The sequence below is a fragment of the Rhinolophus hipposideros genome (assembly GCF_964194185.1).
Source record: "Rhinolophus hipposideros genome assembly, chromosome: 11".
Taxonomy (NCBI): Eukaryota; Metazoa; Chordata; class Mammalia; order Chiroptera; family Rhinolophidae; genus Rhinolophus; species Rhinolophus hipposideros.
Genome location: NC_138057.1, coordinates 54114769 through 54134607, shown reverse-complemented (window position 1 = coordinate 54134607; position 19839 = coordinate 54114769). Strand labels below are relative to the sequence as shown.

The 19839-nt window shown below is 47.2% G+C and overlaps 1 protein-coding gene across 5 annotated transcripts in view; it reads right to left on the bottom strand.

The window, feature by feature from the left end:
• TMOD1 (tropomodulin 1) overlaps nt 1-19839 on the bottom strand; it is an 80219-nt gene that overhangs the window by 55509 nt on the left and 4871 nt on the right. For 4 of the 5 annotated variants that reach the window (XM_081066493.1, XM_081066494.1, XM_081066490.1 and 1 more), the window contains exon 2: nt 5286-5451. In XM_081066493.1, the coding sequence (XP_080922619.1) occupies nt 5286-5405 (120 nt within the window). In that variant the 5' untranslated portion in view covers nt 5406-5451. Of the gene's footprint in view, nt 1-5285; nt 5452-16663; nt 16826-19839 lie in introns of those variants that run through there. The other variant, XM_081066491.1, reaches the window with a different exon arrangement.

The window sequence follows — 19839 nt, the reverse complement described above, 5'->3', positions numbered from 1 at the left end:
TTTCCAGGCCGCAGAGTGAGAGATAGAAAGTTTCGGGGACTTTTTTTTTCCAAATGTGCACAAGCTTGGAATCCTCTGCTGCAAATAAAGATGTTTTCCAACTCCACTGTACTGCGCTCTGTCACATGATACTGGAGCTTAACAATTGCATCACTGAAAACATAACCCCCTGAAGTGTGAGCTGAATTCAGGTAACAAGGCTGCCAGGAATTGCTTATAAAATCACAGATGGTTAGGGGGAAAAAAATTGTAACTATATGTGATAATGGAAGTTAACTAGACATTGTGGTGATTATCTAATAACATATGTAAGTATCAATTCCTTATGCTGTACACTTAAAACTAACATAATATTATGTGTCAACTATCTCTAAAAAAAAAGAAAAAGAAAGAAAGAAAGGAAAAAAGCGTGGAGGCTTAGAGCTGGAAGGGGGTGTCAGAGGCCACGTAGGCCAACTGCATCCATTTTACAGACAGGAAAACAGATCCAACGAGGGAACAGCATGTGCCTAACTATAAGAGGTTGGAAGCAGAGCCAAGAATGAACATGAACTTCTGCATCTCAGGTTGTTTCCAGAACGAAAGGAAGATGATTCTGCATATGGAACACTCCCCAGTACAAAACCAGAGCACATTTGTGGCTCAGACTGTCTTCTGGGGGGGCTTCCATCAAGTCTACAGTGAAGTGGCTAAGACGTGAACTCTTAGAATGACGTCATGGCTCAGCCATCGCTTCGTTGTGGGACATGGACAAGTTACTTCACTTCTGAGGCTTTTTCTTTTTCTTTTTTTTTGGTCTGTAAAATGGGGATGATAACAGTGTCTGAATCATAGGAATATGATGATGGTTGAATGAGTTAATATTTTCCAAGTGCTTAGAACAGTGCCTGCACACAGAAAGTGCCATGTAAGCACTTGTTAAACAAAACATATAAGAGTACCTTGTTTCCCCGAAAATAAACTAGCTGGACAATCAGCTCTAATGCGTCTTGTGGAGCAAAAATTAATATGACTCGGTATTATATTATATAAGACCCAGTCTTATAGTAAAATAAGGCTGGGTCTTATATTAATTTTTGCTCCAAAAGACACATTAGAGCTAATGGTCTGGCTAGGTCTTATTTTCGGGCAAACAAGGTATAACAGAGAGGACAGTGGACCTGGGTTCTGGTCTGGTTCTGTTTGGTCGTGTGATCTAGAGTAAATTTCTTCCCGTCACTGGGCTCAGTTCCTGCTCTGTAAATTGGAGGGTTGAACACCTGCTGGTCCCTGTGTCCTCTCCAGGCCAGCCAGCTCCAAGGCCTCTCCCGGCCTGCATACCTTTGGCCTCTCCCTTCTCTGTGATTTCAGAACATGGGCCAAGGGCGGGTGAAATGCAAGCTGAAATGTTTGTGCTCTCAGAAAGAAGGGAGGCCCATTCGATCTTTTCAAAACTTGCACACTGACTTGCAAATCAGGTAACAGAGACATCTCAGTGAAGGAGCCAATTGTGTGGCTGGGACAAAAAAACCACTGGACTCTGTTATCTCCTATCCTCTCTCTGATTTCTCTTTTCTTTTCCTTGAACTTAGAAAGAAAGAGGGCTTTGAAAATGTCCATTTTGAAACCACAATGGTGTGAGAGTCACAGGTCTCAGATTGCCCAGCCTCACTACTAAATCCAAATAAACAGTTACCTTCCTCCCGCCAGAGAGGGAGGTACATGCACTCAGGAGCCTGTTAGAAATCTGAGTCTCCATGCCTGGGCCCTGTGACATTGGGCGAGTGGTCAGCTCTTGGAGCTCTAGGTTCTCCATTCCTTCAATGGACACAAGCATTCCTTCCTGTTAATCCCCTGGGAACAGACTCAAAGGGAGCTGGCTGTGTGAGAGGTATAGAGGCCCTGGGAACTTGCTGCTGGGGTCAGATACCCTGATATTTGGGGAGGGGGACTGAGCCCTTTGCCAGTTTAAAAGTGAAACAGAGCTCCCAGCTGGAAATTAAGCAGTCCTGAGGGGTTCCATTCTTGTTCTGAGAGGGCTCCTGCCACTGCCCCTCTCCACTCCCAGGGCTGATGGTTCTCTCTGGCCCTTGTCATTACCTGCCCGATATGCAGTCACAGCCTAATCTAAGCTCATTTCTACCCAGCGGCTCACAGCAACTCCAACAGCCCCAATGGCTAGTGGAGGCAAGCGCTGCAGGGTCACTGAGGGTCTATACTCCTCAGTCCTTGGAACAGCAAGGATTCTGCAATTGGGTGGAAGGGTCGTGCAGAGGGGCAGGGGCCCTCTCTCATCTTCAGAAAAGAACTCTCCCACCACCAGCTGGGCAGGACGACAGGAGCTCCCACCTCAGCCACTTCCACCTCTCCCTCACCTCCCTGGCATCTCCTCCAGCTCACCTGTCCACTGAGTCACTGCCCTTCAAAGGCTCCCCGGGCCTATTGAGAATAACCCCAACTCTTCAGCCACCCCTCCCTTCTTTATCTAGCCCAACCCCCCTTGAAGCTCATCTAACCTCCACGGAGACCACACTGAGACTCCCTGTCCCCAGCTACCTTCTATACAAGAGCCTTTGCTCATGGCCGTTACTCAGCCTAGAATTCTTTGTTTTGATCCTTGCCTTAGAAAAATCCAGGGCTCAGCTCCAGTATCACCTGCTCTGTGAAACCTCCCACCAGTAAGAATTAATCCTCTCCCTATTCCCGCCTGCTCCCATTTAGAACGCAGACTATTATGCTGGCTTCCTGCAGACTGAGCATCTGAAGGACGGAACCCCCGCCAGGCTCCCCTGTCGGTGGCCAGCACGGGGCCTGGCGCCTGGCAGGTAACTGAGCCATGTTTACTGAGTTAACTGTAAGAAGCTCCATCCCCCTTTTGTTCTCACTTTTTAAAACTGTTCTGGTCATGCTACGTGGCAGTGATCTAGGATAGAATAAGAACAGAATAATTTTATAGCCGTAAAGCTGGAAGCTTGATTGTTTCTTGTTTTTATTGAAACTCAGGCTAATGGGGAGCCACAGTGCAGGGGAAAGAGGAGCAACCCAAAGTTCTCCCACCAACACAGCCTTCTAATCAACCTGGGCTGCCCCATCTCCTTGTGGTTGGGCACAGTGAGTCGTGAATAGCAAGATGACGGCATGCTGTCAGTCTACGGGGCCTAGCACCCAGGACCCCTAGACAAGGATTCTGGGTGACCGAAAAAGAAGCCACTTAACCAAATCTGGAGACAGGACCAGGTTATAAGCTTATGGAAGCTTGGCCCTGAAAGGAACAAATCAACTCCATCACTTCATGGATGGGGACAGAGGCCGAGGCCAGGACAGCAACTGGTTCAACGTCGCATGGAGTGTAAGAGACAAGGCCAGGGTTGGAACTGGGACATCTAATGTCTACTTCTGTAGTTTTCCTGCTAACGTACACTCCCACCACTGTGATTACTTGAGGGTTAGGAAAATGGTACAGAAGTGTTCTTTTTTTAATAGATCACCATTAAACTAGAGTTGAGCAATGACAGGTTTTTTAAAAGGCATGAACTGTTCCATTTTTAGTTTTAAAATACATCAAATGGAAAATTCGATTAATTCAGTAACATTCATTATCTACCTTCTCTGTGCTGGGTGGGCACTGATTGACCTGGGTACCTGGGAAAGAGATACAGGATGAAGGCCCCGGTCTAGTAGGTGACCTAGGAGTCCCTCTAGCTCTGCTCATGGCTCCATAGTGGCTGGCCAAACCACAGATGTGACCTGGGAGACTCCCGCCTCTAGATGCTGTGATCCTGATGGTTGAGGCAAATTCTGAGCATTAAACACACTGCTGAAATGTGCCACCTATGAAATGCAATGATAAAAACTTCAGACTAGTGAAAAAGGACTCTTCTAGTCCTTTATTTCTGAGCTAATTCAGTCCATGACACCTGTTCCCACCATCCTGACAACGAACTGAATAGAACAGTGGAACAGGCTTTTGCAGACTCAGTTACAGTGCTAGCTATGTGGCAACACCTTGCAGAGCTGGGGCAACGTTCTCTAGGAGAATATAAATGCGCCGAATCAATGTGCAACATCTGGAGCTACTTCTTCCACAGCCAGGATTCACGGGTCCAGGAATCAAGGATAGACATGGAGTGACACCATTCACTATGACCCATAGAGACTCACTAGCAAAATTTGTGCTTCCTGTTTTTGTGACCTTATGGCTCTGTTGGCCTAGAGGTCTTAGTTCTGAAGGGACAAATGCTTCCATCAGGAGACACAACAAAGATTCCACTGGACTGGAAGTTAAGCCTGCCACCTGACCACTGTGGGCCCCTCTGAATCAATAGACAGAGAAGGAGTTTCTGTATTGGCTGGGCTAAGGGGAAATTGGACTGCGGCTCCACAATGGAAGTAAGGAAGTATATGGCTACAATACAGGAGATTGTGTAGGGCTTTCTTAGTCTTACCATGCCCCATGATTACAGCCAATGGAAAACTACACAACACAATCCGGCAGGATTAATGACCCAAACCCTTCAAGATGAAGGTTTGGGTAACCCAACCAGGCAAAGAAATATGACCAGCTAGGTGTTTGCTAAAAGCAAAGGGAATACAAAATAGGTAGTGTAAGAAGGTAGTTATAAATACTAGCTACAACCACGTGACCAGTTAGAGAAACAAGGACTGTAATTGTCATATTTCCTCCTTATTTTGTTATGAATATGTTTGCGTGCATGTGTGAGTGTTAAGCAAATATCTTTGTTTTCTTTCTTCTCTTATTCTCTTATTGCGTAACATCAGATGTATTGATTTTATATCATAGTAATTAAGTATTACTAATTGGACATCACAATACTTAAGTAACGGGAAATCAAGAAGAAGAGCAGAACTGAAACATTGGCTCTCTCCCCCTGTGTCTCAAGCCTGCCAGCCTTTGGATTGAAACTACACCATCAGCTCTCCCAATTCCCAGGCCTTTGGGCTCAGACTGGAACAAACCCATGAGCCACCCTGGGTCTTCAGCTTGCCGACTGCAGACCTTGGGACTTGTCAGCCTCCATAATAGTGTGAGCCGATTTCTTAAAATAAATCCCTTTCTATATGTATATACATCTATTGGTTCTGTTAGTGAACCCCGACTGATACAATACACACACACACACACACACACACACACACCCTACAAAAGCACTGTTTTTCCAGTGTGATCATCATAGAAGAAAAGAGGAAGTGGCAGCTTCAGGAAGCCTGCACCTGTCCCTCTCCAACATGGGAATGGTTGCTGTTCCTACTCCTGTGACAACATGGTCCCCTTTAGCACTACTCACATCAGGGTCCAGCTCATCCAGCTCATTTTCCAGGGTCCTAAGCTCTTCCTCTGTTAGGGCTCCAAGGATTTCATCTTCATCCAGGTCACGGTATTTCTCTAGTTCTCGTCTGTACGACATTGTAGAATCTGTCTTTGTCTTCCGAGTTTCTGTGCTGATCGAAGACCTACCAGAAAGAGAATGATCTTACAAAAACCCTTCTTGGATTTTCTCTGTCAGGGCCAATAAGTGCTTGTCATTCCCATGGTGGCCGGGGCATTATTTATGAATTGGCAGGATAATAGTTACTATAATGGCACACTGCAGTAAGTTGGACTAATAAAACTGTGCGAGGTAAAAGTCCTGAGGGCATGTGATTTAATAAATCACAATTGATTGTACCGGCATGACAACTAATTACGAGTAACAGGTGATTATAAATGGCTTATGAGTGCCTGAACATTATTTTATTCTTCAAGTAGTTTAAACAGTTTTCTGTACAACCCTCCGCCCTTCATCCCACACCCCTAAGAAAATATGAATGCTGGAAGCTCTACCAAAGCTGACCTTAAATGCGAGCGGGGAGTGGTGGCGATAACTGAGCAGCTGCTGCCTGCACGCTCTTTCCCTAAAACATCTCCTTCAATCCTCACAAAAAACAGCCAACAGGAATAGCTAACTCTTACTACCTAATATCAAGCTGTGTGCTAAGCAATTTACAAGGATTTTCTAACATAACCCATTTTACAGATGAGGATGTTGAGCTTAGAAAGGTTGAGTGACTCACACAAATCACACTACCAGGAAGTGGCAGAACCACCATTTGAACTCAGGTCTGCTGGCTTCCCGAGCCCAAACCATTGTATCCCAACACCTTTTTCATGGAATCACCTGATGTCCTGACCAGAAGGAAACTGCCTCGTCCAGACCTCATTTCTTTCCCGAGGGAGCTGCCTCAGCGGGAGGAACGGGCCCTTGGGCGCAGGGAGCCCGGAGTTCATATCTGCCACTTCCCAAGCTGCTCTGCTTTGCTAGAAAAGCCTACTGCTCATGTCCCAGGGCATATGTGATACCCAACACTTGTGTCTGGATGCTGTCTCTGCTACTTCCCATAACCATATTTTCACACCTGTGAATCCATTTGATCCCGACGCCACATCCTGTAAATTGAGTGTTTTAACTAAAACCATTTTATCAATGAAGAAAGTGAGGGGTGGCTTAGGGCTTAACTCAGGACCCTTGTCATCAGACCACATTGCCTCTTGCCTAACCTGAGAGACACAACAGGGCCTTAACCCCTCCTGTCCTCCAGCTGGGCTGAAACTGATAACATGACAAATCCAGCTCGCACGTCACCTCTGGGAAGCCTTAGCGTCTCCTCACTAGGCAAAGCTCATGGCGGCCATAGCACTGGGTTTACACCTCTCCACCCACACAGCTTGCATGTCTGTCTCCCTCGGCTTCCACATGGCAGGGTCTGGGTTTGCTTCATTGGCTCTCCTCACAGCCCAACCCAGGGCCACGCAGGAAGGGGTTTTTTTGTTTGTTTGTTTTTTTTTACTGAAGTGAACCGAATTCCAGTTCTCTACCTGCCATTGTTAGTACAGTCAGACAGCCCTGAGGAGATCCTGGGCTCTTCTCTTGGAAAATAGAAAATGTCAGCTTGCTGCAGAAGTTGTTAGCATCTCTGTGTTTGAGCCCGTTCCCACCTGTCCCTCAAACTACGTGAGCTGAGCCATCAGCCTTCCTTTCTGAAGCTGACAGCTAAAAGGTGAGCCATCAGCTCGGGGCTTCCTTAAATGCAGTGAAATGGAATGCGGTGTTGCGTATAGAATTGGTATTAAGGGTTGAACTGTGTCCCCCGCCCACATTCATATATTGAAGTCCTAATCCCCCAGTACCTCGGTAGCTCAGGTCCACATTGCAAGTAAGACTTTGACATTACTCGGAAATAGGATCATTGCTGATAGAAATAGTTAAGTTTAGAAGAGGTCATGCTGGAGAAGGGTGGGCCCCTAATCCAATATGAATGGTGTTCTTCTAAAAAGGGGAAATTTGGACAGACACACACACAGGAAGAATACCACGTGAAGATGATGAAAGCAGAGATCGTGGTGATGCTTCCATAAGCTAGGGAACATCAAAGCTTGTCAGCAAACCACCGGAAGCTGGGGGAGAGGCGGGAACAGATCCTCACAGCCCTTGGAAGGAACCAACCCCGACGATACCTTGATTTTGAATTTTTAGCCTCTAGAACTTGGAGACAATACATTTCTGTTGTTTAAGCCACTCGGTTTGCGGTACTTTGTTTGCCCTAGCAAACTAATACAATCAGTATCATCTTCTTCATATCAGCCTGTATTTTTAGACCCCTTCATGCAAACAAACAAAACCCATGGCTCAACTGTGAAATGACTGCTGGAGTTTTCCAGAGTAAAGAGAAACGAGAACTAGGAAAAGACAACCAACTAATCAGTCAAAAAGATGGGTTAGTTGTTAATGAAAAACAATTGAAGTAATTAAAAGTAAACTAAAACTGGAGTTCCTTAAGCTAACAGAAAAAGCCTCCATTTCAGAAAGCAGGGATACGTGTTATTAATGGGAGTTTGTGCATGTGTGGACATATTTGCAGGACAAATCCAAGCGTGTGACAGCTGGCTTGATAAGAAAGAACTTGCTTCCCAAATACAGAAAACCCCAGTGTCATCCTTTTCTCTAAGAATGGCTCCGTTTGGCCTGACGTCTTCCTTTGACCAGACTCCAAGAATGCAATGTTCAGACCATAAAAGCCCCCCACCCTTGATTCATTTCTATTTACTTCCAAAGAAAGCACAAGCAGCTGACAATGTTCCGGTATAGATGTAAAAAAACTTCCCGAAGGCTCTCAGAGAACAACCTAATTTGGCTTTTCCTGAGAAGAGCCAGGAGAGGATCGATGGTCTCCAGCGAAGACCTTCTCCAAAAGAAGTCCTAGCGAAGAGGTTGGAGGCTTCCAGAATCAACTCCCAGAGACAACTCTGATCTAGCATCATTTAGGTGGGCTGCAAAACATATTTTTGGTGCTCAAACAGGTTTTGGGTTATATGAAGTTCCACAGGACTCTGAGCGGTAGGATGTCTCAAAATTTTTGGAACGCTTCCACACATTGGATGTCTCCAAGAGGGGTAGGTTACAAGCAGCATTTCCCAGTCCTTTTGAGCATGAAAGCATGTCTCTGAGCAACTACTGGAATTGGAATCTCATGAACCAAAGTTTGGAAAAGAGCTTTCAACTCACCTCTGGGTCACAAGAGAGAGCCACTCAGACTCACACAAGAAGGGACTTAGGGACAATACCAGCTAGGACAAGTTGGGGGCCCTGGGAGCTTCCCATGCTTGTGGTCTTTTCCAGCAGACTCATGTCCTAGATGATTTGCACTAGATCAAAAGCAGTAGAAAAAGCCGTGCACGGACCCTGGAGAAGGGATGAGCCAGGAAGAGAGAACAGGGGAGAGAGGAATCAATATCAAAGCCAGCTCAGGAAAAAGGAACTGGGAAGGAGCGGGAGGAGAGAAGTAGGTAACAACTACGGGGCCACCTGACGAGGGACAGGGCTCAGTGGCAGGCCACCTCCAGAGAGGTCACACTGAGGGGTGCAATCATGGAATCTCCTGAGGATCAGTCTTCCTCTTAGGGCTTACAAGGAGGTTAACAATCCACTAACACACTCCAAGTTGCTGTTGAATTTCAAAAGTCCTAGTTCAGAAAATTTAAAACGCCCTTTCTAATGTCAAGTGTCCTGTGAACATTACAAAGTGATGAAGCATTACATTAAATAAGCTGAGAGAAACCGAGAGCTCCTAAGGTAAACGCTGAAGCTGTCAGCTTCACGCCACACTCATCCACTTGGCTCCCAGGGATGCTTTCTCTAAAGCAAGACTCTCCTGTGGTCGGTGACGTGTGGGAATTAGAGGTGGGGAAGAGACAGTGTGGGAGAGAGGTGAAAACCGTGTGAGCCCACTGCAAGCTTGGCCTTAAAATATAGCTTGGAAGACATGGTATATTATAGCTGTTGATAAAAGGTCTTCGTTTCCTAATAAAAGAGGTGTCATGGATGGACATAGGCCTGAGAGATTCGTACGACTTTGGGTGGAATAGGAGTTCTCGCAGTAACTCCCCAGAGGACACTTGAGGAGTTCCTTTCCTTCTCTGGGCCTCTGTTTGCTCATCTGTAAAATGAACATGAATGGACTGGAAAATTCTGCATGAAACTTATCCCTCTTGGAGACATCCAAGCATTGGATCACATGGGTGGTCTTTAAACTGTGCCCAGGAAAGAGCTCAGGCTCTGAGCAAGCCCTTCTAGGGTCCCTGAGGAGGTTAAGAAGGAGACGCTAAGCAAAGGGGCTCACCCCTGATTTATTTGGGGTTCCACATAAGATAATCTCTTGAAGAAAGGATTCAGCTGCTAAAAATAAAAAGTTGAAAATCACTGGACTGGATTTCTTTATCCATATAGTGAGAGGGTAACAGTACTCACCTCCTAGGGTGTTGTGAGGATTAATTGGCAACAAGCAAATAAGGTATAAAGCTTGGGGCTATTGTGTGGTCAACACAGACTCAACAAGTGGGAGCCATTATTATGACGCTGGGGCTGGAGTTGCCACCTCGTCTCAACCCTGCTCCCCCATATGCCTCAGCAGACCCTAATTTCCCTCACGTAGGGACTTGTCTCTTATTTGCCTTCATGTCTCGGTGCCTAGCCCTGTGCCTGGTGAATGTGCTAGTAGGGAATGAGCACATTCGGGTTTGGGTGTAGCGTCCTTGGAACTTTGGGTAAGTCCCTTCTCTTCTCAAATCCTCTGTTTTCCCATCTTTAAAATGCAAAGATCAGACCAGGTCTGGGAGGACTTGGAGCCTAAGAGGGGAGAGTCAGGGAGGAAGGGGGTGGGGTGAAGCTGCCAGGGCCCCCAAGATGGCCTGCCCAAAGCAGAACAGTGCCTCTCTTCCCTGCTTTCTAAGCTGGGTCTGAGGAAGAGCTGGTGAGAAAAGTGAAAGGGCAGCTCAATAAATTTAAAACACATTTGAAAACTTAAGTCTTCCAAAGCTGATGTGTATATTACACTAACAGCACATCTGGTCACCCTGCTTCTCAACAGTGGAAGCCTTAAGCCACTGCTAAATATGAAAAAAACAAAACAAAACAAAACAGAATTTACAAGCTGTGCCAGGAAATAAAACTAGGCGGGTTGGACAGTAAAAATTAGTGGGTCAAGAGCTGAGGCCATCCATTAGGAAGTTTCAGAAGTAAGAGCTCTAAGACAAGCAAGCTCCTGGAGTACTAAATGGGCTTTTAAATCTCTCGCCGAAGTGGGTCCCGTCACTTCTGCTAATGGCCTCTCCACCATCCTCCCCTAGGGGAACACTTGGGGAGGAGGTGCTGGAGTGGTATCTTGATTTATGGATCGTGCTTCCCAGAGGTCAGGAGGAGCTGAGTCACAAGTTCAAGTGAATATTTTCTAGTTATACCATTTTCTTATTCCAGCCACAGTGAACGTCTTAACGATGGGCGAAGAAAGATTGATTTACAGAGTGGATTCTTCATACCCCATCTCCTGTCTTTGTCCTCTTTTGGAAGACACTTGGCTAAAGAGATTTATACCATGATCCCTCTTCACTGAAGCCTGCACCTCTCTCTTCCCTTGGCTTCAGGGACACAAAAGTGCCTGCGATGTCCCCTGTTCCTTCTGAGAGAGCTGTGTCTCCCCTGCCCTCCTTCAAGGGGCACCTCATGGGGGCAGCCACGCTTTATATCATGTAACCTCTCATCAGCCCATTGGACAGAGTGGGTACCTGGCTCCGTCAATGACCTATGAGGTAACCTGGGACAAGAAGAAAGGATGAGTTGGGTGACTATGAGTTCCTTTATTTATTGGCGTTTGTATTAGTTTCGTGGGGCTGCCCTCACAAAGTACCAAACTAGGTGGCTTAAACAGCAGAAATTTGTCTGTTAGTTCTGGAGGCTGGAAGTCCAAATCTAGGTGTCGGCGGGGTTGGTTCCTTCTGAGGGCTCTCAGGGAGAATCCCTTCCATGCCCCTCTCCTAGCTCTGGTAGCCTCAGGCATTCCTAGGCGTAAGCTGGTGGTCTCCCAGTTCTGTACATGTCTATGGCCGAATGTCCCCTCTACATAAGGACACCAGTCATACTGGATTAAGACCTACCCTCACGACAATAGCTGAGCTTGATCATCTGCAAAGACCCTATTCCCAAATAAGGTCACATCTACAGGTACGTCTTTTGGGGGGATACAACTGGACCCAACAACAGCATTGAACTGGGACATAAGAATGGGGCAGGTGGCAGCGGAAGCTGGGGGTGAAGAGAGGTGACTATGACAAGCATGGGAGACTGAGAACAGGAGGTAAGAGACGTGTAGGGAGGCGGAGTCCCCACGGGAGGGTGACTCTCGGGACTGAGAGAGAGATGGAGAGCATCACGTCCCCAGAAGTGCCCAGTCTCTGCTCCCGCGGGCAGGATTGCTTTGGCTCATGTCGGATCCCCACAAGGCCCCTGTCCCCCCACAATCTTTAGGAGGCCCAGTCCTCTCCTCATGCTCCCCTCATTTCACTCAGGTGCCCTGAATGACTCCTTGGTTCCTTGCGGACAAACAAGAACGAGAGCTCAAACACTCCCGGCTTCCCTGTTTCCTTTCCGCCCCCTCCTTCTCAGTCTGACTGATGATGCACCCTTCTTGGCCCATTTGTTCCCCTGGGCTCTGCCCTCTTCCCACTCTCACACTCCCCCTGGGGGTTCTTATCCCCCATGGCTGTTCCCAGAGATACGCTGAGGACTCTCCGATGGTCTCTCCAGCTCAGGCTCCTTGCCGGGCACTTCTCCTGGAGTCCTTCAAGCTCAACGTGCCCAACCCTGAGCGCGGTCCACCTCACCACCCCCACCATCTCCTCAGCCGGGGTCAGCCTGAACTCTTCCCTTCCCACGCCCCCTCCTCTGATTGGTCTGCATGCCTGTCATTCACCTCTCTCTCTCTCTCTCTCTCTCTCTCTCTCTCTCTCTCTCTCGTTATAGTTTTTAAAATTATGATAAAATATACATAATATAAAATTTGCCGTTTTAAATGTTCAGTTCTGTAGCACTAAGTATATTCACATGGTTGTGCAACCATCACCACCATCCATCTCCATAAATTTTTCATCTTCCCAAACTGAAACTCTGTCCCCATTAAGCACTAACACCCCATCCTCTCCTCGCCACTGCCCCTGGCAACCACCATTCTACTTCCTGTCTCTGAATTTGACAACTCTAGGTGCCTCATCTAAGTGGAATCATACACTCTTGGGACTATTAGGTTGGTGTAAAAGTAATTGCGGTTTAAAAGGTTAAAAATAGTTGCAAAAACCGCAAGTCCTTTTGCGCCAACCGCATAGAATCCTATCTCTTTGACATCCTTTGCGTCTTTCCCTTCTCTCCCATTTCAGGATGCTTACCTTTTTTAAAAGCTATGTTATCAAAACAGCCTCCCAAACGATCTCCCTGCCTCAGTTCGCTTACCTTCCTGTCCACACTCAACTCAACCTGCAAATGATCTTTGTGAAAATCAGTTCGTGAGCTGAAAGCCACAGCCAACAGCCTCCATTACGACAGACAGAGAGCAAACTCCCCAGACCACTTGTCCCTGAGCACCCCAGAAATTTCAGTTCTCTGAAAGCAGTTCTTTCAGCCTGAGGCACCAGCCTCCATGCAGCCTGAAGTCGCACTAAGTCCTCAGAGCACTGCCCCTCCACATAAGCCCCCAATTTCCTTATTGGGGAATGGTGGCCTCTCTCCTAGTCTTGTGTGCAGCCCTGTGCAAACGGTGCTTCCCCGCCCAGCAGAGGAGACTGTGGCTCCCACACCTCTCGGCCCCCAGGCTGGGTGGGTGAAGGCGGCAATCACCTGCCCAGCTCCACACCTTAGTGTACAGTCCTGGCCAGGCTCCGAGTCAAGGTGCCATGACTGCAGGTCAGTTAGGAGATAGCCCCTGGGACAGACCCCCAGGAACCGGGTGGACAAATTCTATCCCAGGCTAAAGAAAGGGAAGAAAGCCAACCGGCCCTCGATTGGGGAGGATGATGAGGTACAGAAGGGGCAGACACGTGGGTAACAAAGTTTGGGGGCACGTCCCTTCCCCAATGTTTGTTTCAGAACAGGCTCATAAAATGTGACACAATAATTATACCAACAACCACTCCAATGTGCAGAGACGTTTGCAGCTTATAAAACAAGAACCACTTTCATGCCTGCAGTTTCATGTCATCTGCACGGCAAGAAGTGAGTGTGACTTGGGGTACGTTGTCACCTGTGTTGGGACCCAGAAAGACAGGGAGAGGGATAGGGCTAGACCAAGAGGGTGAAGTTCTCCCAGCCACCTAGGTCCCAATGCCCGGCCTTCCCGCTTCCCCAGGGAGCCCCTGCATGAGGCCTGAGCTGTGCCGCCTCCCCTGCTGATTCTCCCAGGCACGGCTGGCTCTGGAATTGGCTGGGTCCAGTGCAAAATAAGACCGTGGGGTCCTTTGTTCAAAGACAGGACAAGAGTGCTGTTCAAGGTACTCAGACACAAAGTTTTTCCTTTCTCTCATGATCTCTCTCGGGATCTGTCATGGAGTTTATAATATTTATTATTAGAGTTGCCATTTACAGAGGTGTCCGTTTGCTTCGACTCAGAGCATACACACCAAGTTCACTGGCGGCCAGTTTCCCTCCCCTGCCAGATGCAGGACAGACGCCCTGCCCTTGTGGGGGGGCGAGGGGGGTGCAGGGAACTGAGGCCAGGCATCTCTCCTTCCCATGGGCCACTGCCCCAGCACACAGAGCAGGGTGATCTCTAGGCTATTGCAACCTCTGTGCAGGACACTAGGTGCCTGGAACAGGGGTGAAACAGACGTTTGGCCTGCAGAGTTGCCAGCTGAATGTATGGGGGGAAAGCAGGGAGCCCCAGTGATAGCGGGGCAGGGGTAGGATGGGGAGGCTAGCGGGACCTGGGGGTCCAGGAGGCGAGGCAGCCAGAGTCTCATAACCCATCCCCAGGAAGCACCGCGGCAGCAGGGGGTGGGACCGCATGTGAGCTGAGGCTTCAAGTCCTGGCATGTGTTCCAGTGTCCATGGGGCTTCACTTAAACATATAAACCCAAAGATAAAATGAAGAATTTCAAGAAAGTGTCTGCAGAACATTCAATGAAGCACAGGGTCCTTCTGAGAGCAGGGCTTTGTGCAACGACATAGCCTACCGCCTGTTCCCAGCCTCTTCCCAGGACACACACCCTGAGGGCCCCAGGGTCAGGCTCAGCCTTATCTATCTGAGATGGTCCTTTTCCTCTCTAGTATCTTCCAACCCATTGGAATATCCAGTCCCCGGGGTCTATAGGAAGCTGAGGACATTGGGCAATGGCAGAAGGAGCACTGGGATGGAAGTCAGGGGACCTGGTTACAAGTCCTGACTTTGGTTGAGGACTTGCTGTGTGACCTCGAGCAAGGTGCTGTACCTCTCTGGATCTCGAGTTCCACAACCTAATTCATTGAGTGAGTATTTATTGAGGCCCCACGTTGTGCAGGGCATACTGGGCCTTTGTGGGAGAGACAGAAATGAATAAAAGAATCCCTGGCCCTCAGAAAGCTTACAGTTAAGCTGGGAGGATAAGACACACACCACAATCCCCGGGGTGGTATCACACACATCCTGTCTTCACCCACCACCCTCAGAGTGGGTACGAGCTGAGCCATCAGCCCTACTTTACAGATGAGCCTCCTGTCGGGTCAGCCTGGTGAAAAGTGAAAGCCTGGTCTGGGGTCACACGCAGCGTGGTAACGACCCTTCCCTGGCTTTAACTGGTTGGGCAGCCTTGGTCCTGCCCCGAAGGGCCTCTGAGATTCATGGATTCACTTAAGTGAGGGCATAACAGGTACCTCTCAAGGGGTGCTGCGAAGAGGGCATGAGACAAAGGAAGACGTGGTCCGCATTGCTGAGTTGCGTCCCCGCTTCTTCAGCCCCACAATGCTGCAGCCCACAAGCCACGCCCATGAGTACCAGCTGGGGGCACACACTGAGCATGAGAAAGATGTGGCGGTTCTGGTGACTGTCCCCCCATCGTAAGTCAATAGCGTGAGGCGTTGTCCCCAAAAGTTATGGTGTGATCCCAGCTGCATTAATAACAGTGCAGCGACCGAAGCCAGGGGATGACGGCCTTGCTCGGCTTCCTGCTGCAGCTCAGCTGGGGCTCCCACTCTGTCACTGGAGGGCCCATTTTTTCTTTTTAAATAAGGAATTTGGTTACATACAGTCAAGGGCAGGAGTAAGAGTACAGTTCACTGAATTTTCCCACATGCATACACCTATGTAAACACCACTCAGACAAAGATGGTGTGACATTTCCAGCTTCCTTATACCCCCTCCCAGCCCGCCCCTCTAAGGCAACTACTATTCTGACTTTTCAAACCACAGATGAGCTTTGACTGCTCCTGAACATCATATACATGGAAAAATACAGTGGGTATGTGGCTGTTGGGGAGGTGACAAGATGAGACAGAAGGCCTGCTTCTATTATGAAGAACACGTTTGGGGCCACTGAGTGGGCAGGATGGGCACTCAGAAACCTGCTATCTTTCAAAGACTGCTTTCTGGCCTGTTTACCCGGATTTTCTCTGGCTGATCTCATTCTCTTAGTCATATGGGAAAGTACCTTCTGAAAAAGCAGAGAAACTAAACCCAGTGTGTGACTGCATCGCTCTGTGCAGTTGCTACAAGCTCCATCCCAGGGCCTACGGGCCTGGAAGGTCCGCATGTCCATCAGAGTTGGCAGATGGTGTAAATGAGAAAGGCCAGTGTGTGTTTTCATTTTGCATCGCTTGAGGTCATCATGGTGTCTGAATCACCACTCAGGTGCTGCAGGCAGGTTCGTTGAATGAATGAATGAATGAATGAATAAATGAATGAATGAATGAATGCCTAGCATTGTTACTGGCTTTGACAGCCATAAGTCAAAAGCACTGGCAGAAAGTCGGCTGGTAGAAAAGCTTGGGGAACTCACTCCTATTCTTTCTCCATTTTACAAACACAGACTTTGTCCCTGTACCTCACAGCAGGTGTTAACGTAAGATATAGCTTTATGAAGCACAGTTTTGTATTTTCTAAAAAAAACAGTATGAAATTAGCATGAGCAATGCCAAAAGGTAAACGGCAAAACGGGAAAGATATTTGGTGCACATTGAACAAAGGGCTAATTTGTTTAACAAAGAGTTCTTACAAAAAATATATAGAGAGAGAGAACAGCCCAGTGAAAATTTAGGAAGAGGAAAGGAGCAGGCAATTCACATAAGAATCCAAGTGGCTAATAAACCTATGAATAGATAATAAAGCTCATACTTACAGAAAAGTCAATTGAGAGATGAGACATCAGTCCTATCAGACTGACATAGATGAAAACGTCTGAGCGTTCCCAGTGTTCACAAGCTGTGCAAGAGACGAGCAGTCTCAGAAAGAAGAGAAGCCTCCACTGGTCCACCCTCTGTCAAGGCAAGTTAAGCCGTATCTGTCCAAATGCACACACCCTTTGACTCGGCAATTCCATTTCCAGGAATTTATCCTACCAGCTTACTCACTGAACTGTACGACAATGGGTGTATAAATTACCTGGCTATTACCGCGATTAGCAAAAATACTGGAAACCACATAAAAGTTATCAATAGGGCACTGGGTAAATTCTAGTGTAAACATACAATATTAACAGGTTATTATTGCCCACCCATTGTGTCACTGCACCCCACAATAACAAGCATTATTCTGTCCATACTGCATAACAGGCATAGTGATAAGCACTTCACATGGATTATTTCATGTAATCTTAATTAACTCTGTGAGGTAGGTACTTTTTATTCCCATTTTACAGATGAAAAAACCAAAGTGCACTAATCTGACTGTCTTAGCTTCCTAGGGCTACCATAACAAATTACCTCAAACTAGATGGCTTAAAACAACATGAATTTTCTATAGCCATTTAGAAGGCCAGGAATCAGAAATCAAGATGTCGGAAGGGTTGGTTCCTTTGCAAGCTCTAAGGGAGAATCTGTTCTATGCCTTCCCGGGTCTCTGGTGATGCCGACAATCCTTGGCACCTCTTGGCTTGTACCAGCATCCGTCCAATCTCTGCCTCTGTTGTCACATGGCCTTCTCTGCCTGTATCCTCTCCTCTTCTTATAAGAACACCAGTCATTGGATGTGGGGCCCACCCTAATCCAGTAGGACCTCAACGTAACTAATTACATCAGCAAAGACCCTGTGTCCAAACTAGGTCACATTCTGAGATTTTGGGTGGACACGACTCTGGGGGTGGGACACTACTTAACCCAGGACACTGACCACGGTCACAAAGCCAGTAAGTAATAGAGCCAGGTTCCAATCCAGGCAGGCAACAGGGCTGTACACGTCATACTCCCTGCTGCCTTCCCATAGTAGCCCACATTTATATAATGCTAGCCACCTCCCAGGTACTTCCTTAAGCACTTTACATATAATAACTTAGTCCCCACAGTAACCTTGCTTTATAGATGGGGAAACTGAGGCATGGGGAGTTATAAATCACCTGAGTTTACAAAATCAGTAACTGCAGACCTTAGATTTGAGCCCAGGGACGTGGGCCCTAGAGTCCACATTTTTAATTACTGTGCTAAGCTGCCTTCCAATCTAGAGTTCCATCATGACAATATACAAAGAGAGTTAGGGACAAGAAAACATTTCTCTTTCCTGAAAAACGGGTGTTCTTTTGTATCAGACATGACATGTCCTCCATTTCCCCCTGGCTGCCATGACACATCTCAGAGCTGATTTGAGTGTCCAGACACAGTTGCCATCTTCAGCCAGGTCAGTGGCATAATTTCCTCTCCTTACTCTGTGTGGGGTATTCTTACCCTGGGCTTCTGAATTGCCTTCAGGGGGATCCACACACCCACTGAAATGATAAGCAAACTGTTGGGTGTATGGACATACTCACTTTTCTAGAGCATCTTTACTTCTCATGAGAGTCTCAGAGTCCTATGACCCTAATTTTCAGGTTTTCTGCCCTGTCCTTTTCAAATTTCTAGTCTTACCAGTTATGTTGCCTGTGCAGGTTTGTTTTAAGCCACCTCAAACACTTTTAATGGTATAAGTGGAATGCAGTATAAAAACCATAAACAAATGCATACAATGCTGGCATCCAACCTGACTTTTTAAACTTTCCTAGGTTTGCATGGAGGAAGTCTTCCTTCAGGGCTCCCCTCTCCCTTGTCTTCCGAGTGGTTTTGAGGAGAAATCTGGGTGCCCATGCCAGCACGGGCCAGACACTCATTCTGTGCACACAGATTTGTAGGTAGTATGCAGCGCAAAAGGCAATTGGACACAGGAGCCTGGAGTTCTGGAGCTCAGAGGAGGTTCAAGCTGGCCAGGAACTTGGCAGTTTGACTTTAAAGCCTTGTGTGGGCCTAAGTTTCTCCAGAACGCAAAGAAGGAGGGAAAGTGGAAGAAGGTAGAAATAACTCACTGCTACAAGTCCTGACCATTCCAGAAACGTGCCCAAGTCGTTGCTGGGGCCTTGTCCTCTCCATTGTGGCCCACCACGTGGCCCACGTCATGCCCCTCCCACCAATCACGTGCCCCATCGCGAGTCCCAGTCCCATTCCCACCTTTCCCACGTGCCCCACCTTGTTCTGTGCACCTCCGCTACATGCCCCATCATGCTCTGCGTGCCCACACGTGCTTCATTAAAAAAAAAAAAAAAACACCTCAAAAACAGAAAGAGATCCTGCTTTTGAGTCGGCTTAAATGAATTTATGTGTAGATTTTAATAGAAACCTGTCTTAATACAATGGCCAAGGGAAAACTTTGAGACAACTAGAGTTGATCTTGGTGCTCAAAGCGTGGTTGTCTGTGTATGCAGGGTGACTATCACATTATTAGGTGTTTATTAGAGCTTATTAGGAATTATTAAACTTATCATTTAATAAGCTTATTAGAACTTACTAGAAACATGGAGCTTATTAGAAATTCAGCATCTCAGGCCCCTCCCAGGCCTACTGAGCCAGAATTTGCATCTTTAACAGGATCCCGAGTGATTAAAATGTTAATGAAGCATTAGTACAGAACATAAGGACTCTCATTTCTCAAGTTTACCAAACCCTGGAGAGCAATTTGTTTTTTCTGGAATATACACTCCAAATGGATGACCCGGAACAATTCCTATTGGGGTTCACTGTCCTATCTGCAAAAAGCGGGTAATAAGACTTGCCCTTTTCCTTACAAGGATTACTGAGAGTTTCAAAGGAGATCATGGATTTGTTCTATTTAGTGTGATGGGTTTGATAGGGGCTGCAGAGTCACTGGGGAGCAGAACAAGGGTGGCTTCTGCTCTGATGGAGTTGATGGTTTGGTGGGATGGGAAAACATGTAGATGCTGGTTGGTGATGTGTGATTGTTAGGTTATCACATGGCTTTCATGTGCTTACTCTCTGATTCATTCATTAGTCAGTCATTTATTAAAACATAAAGTGCTTGCACTATGCTGAGCTCTGA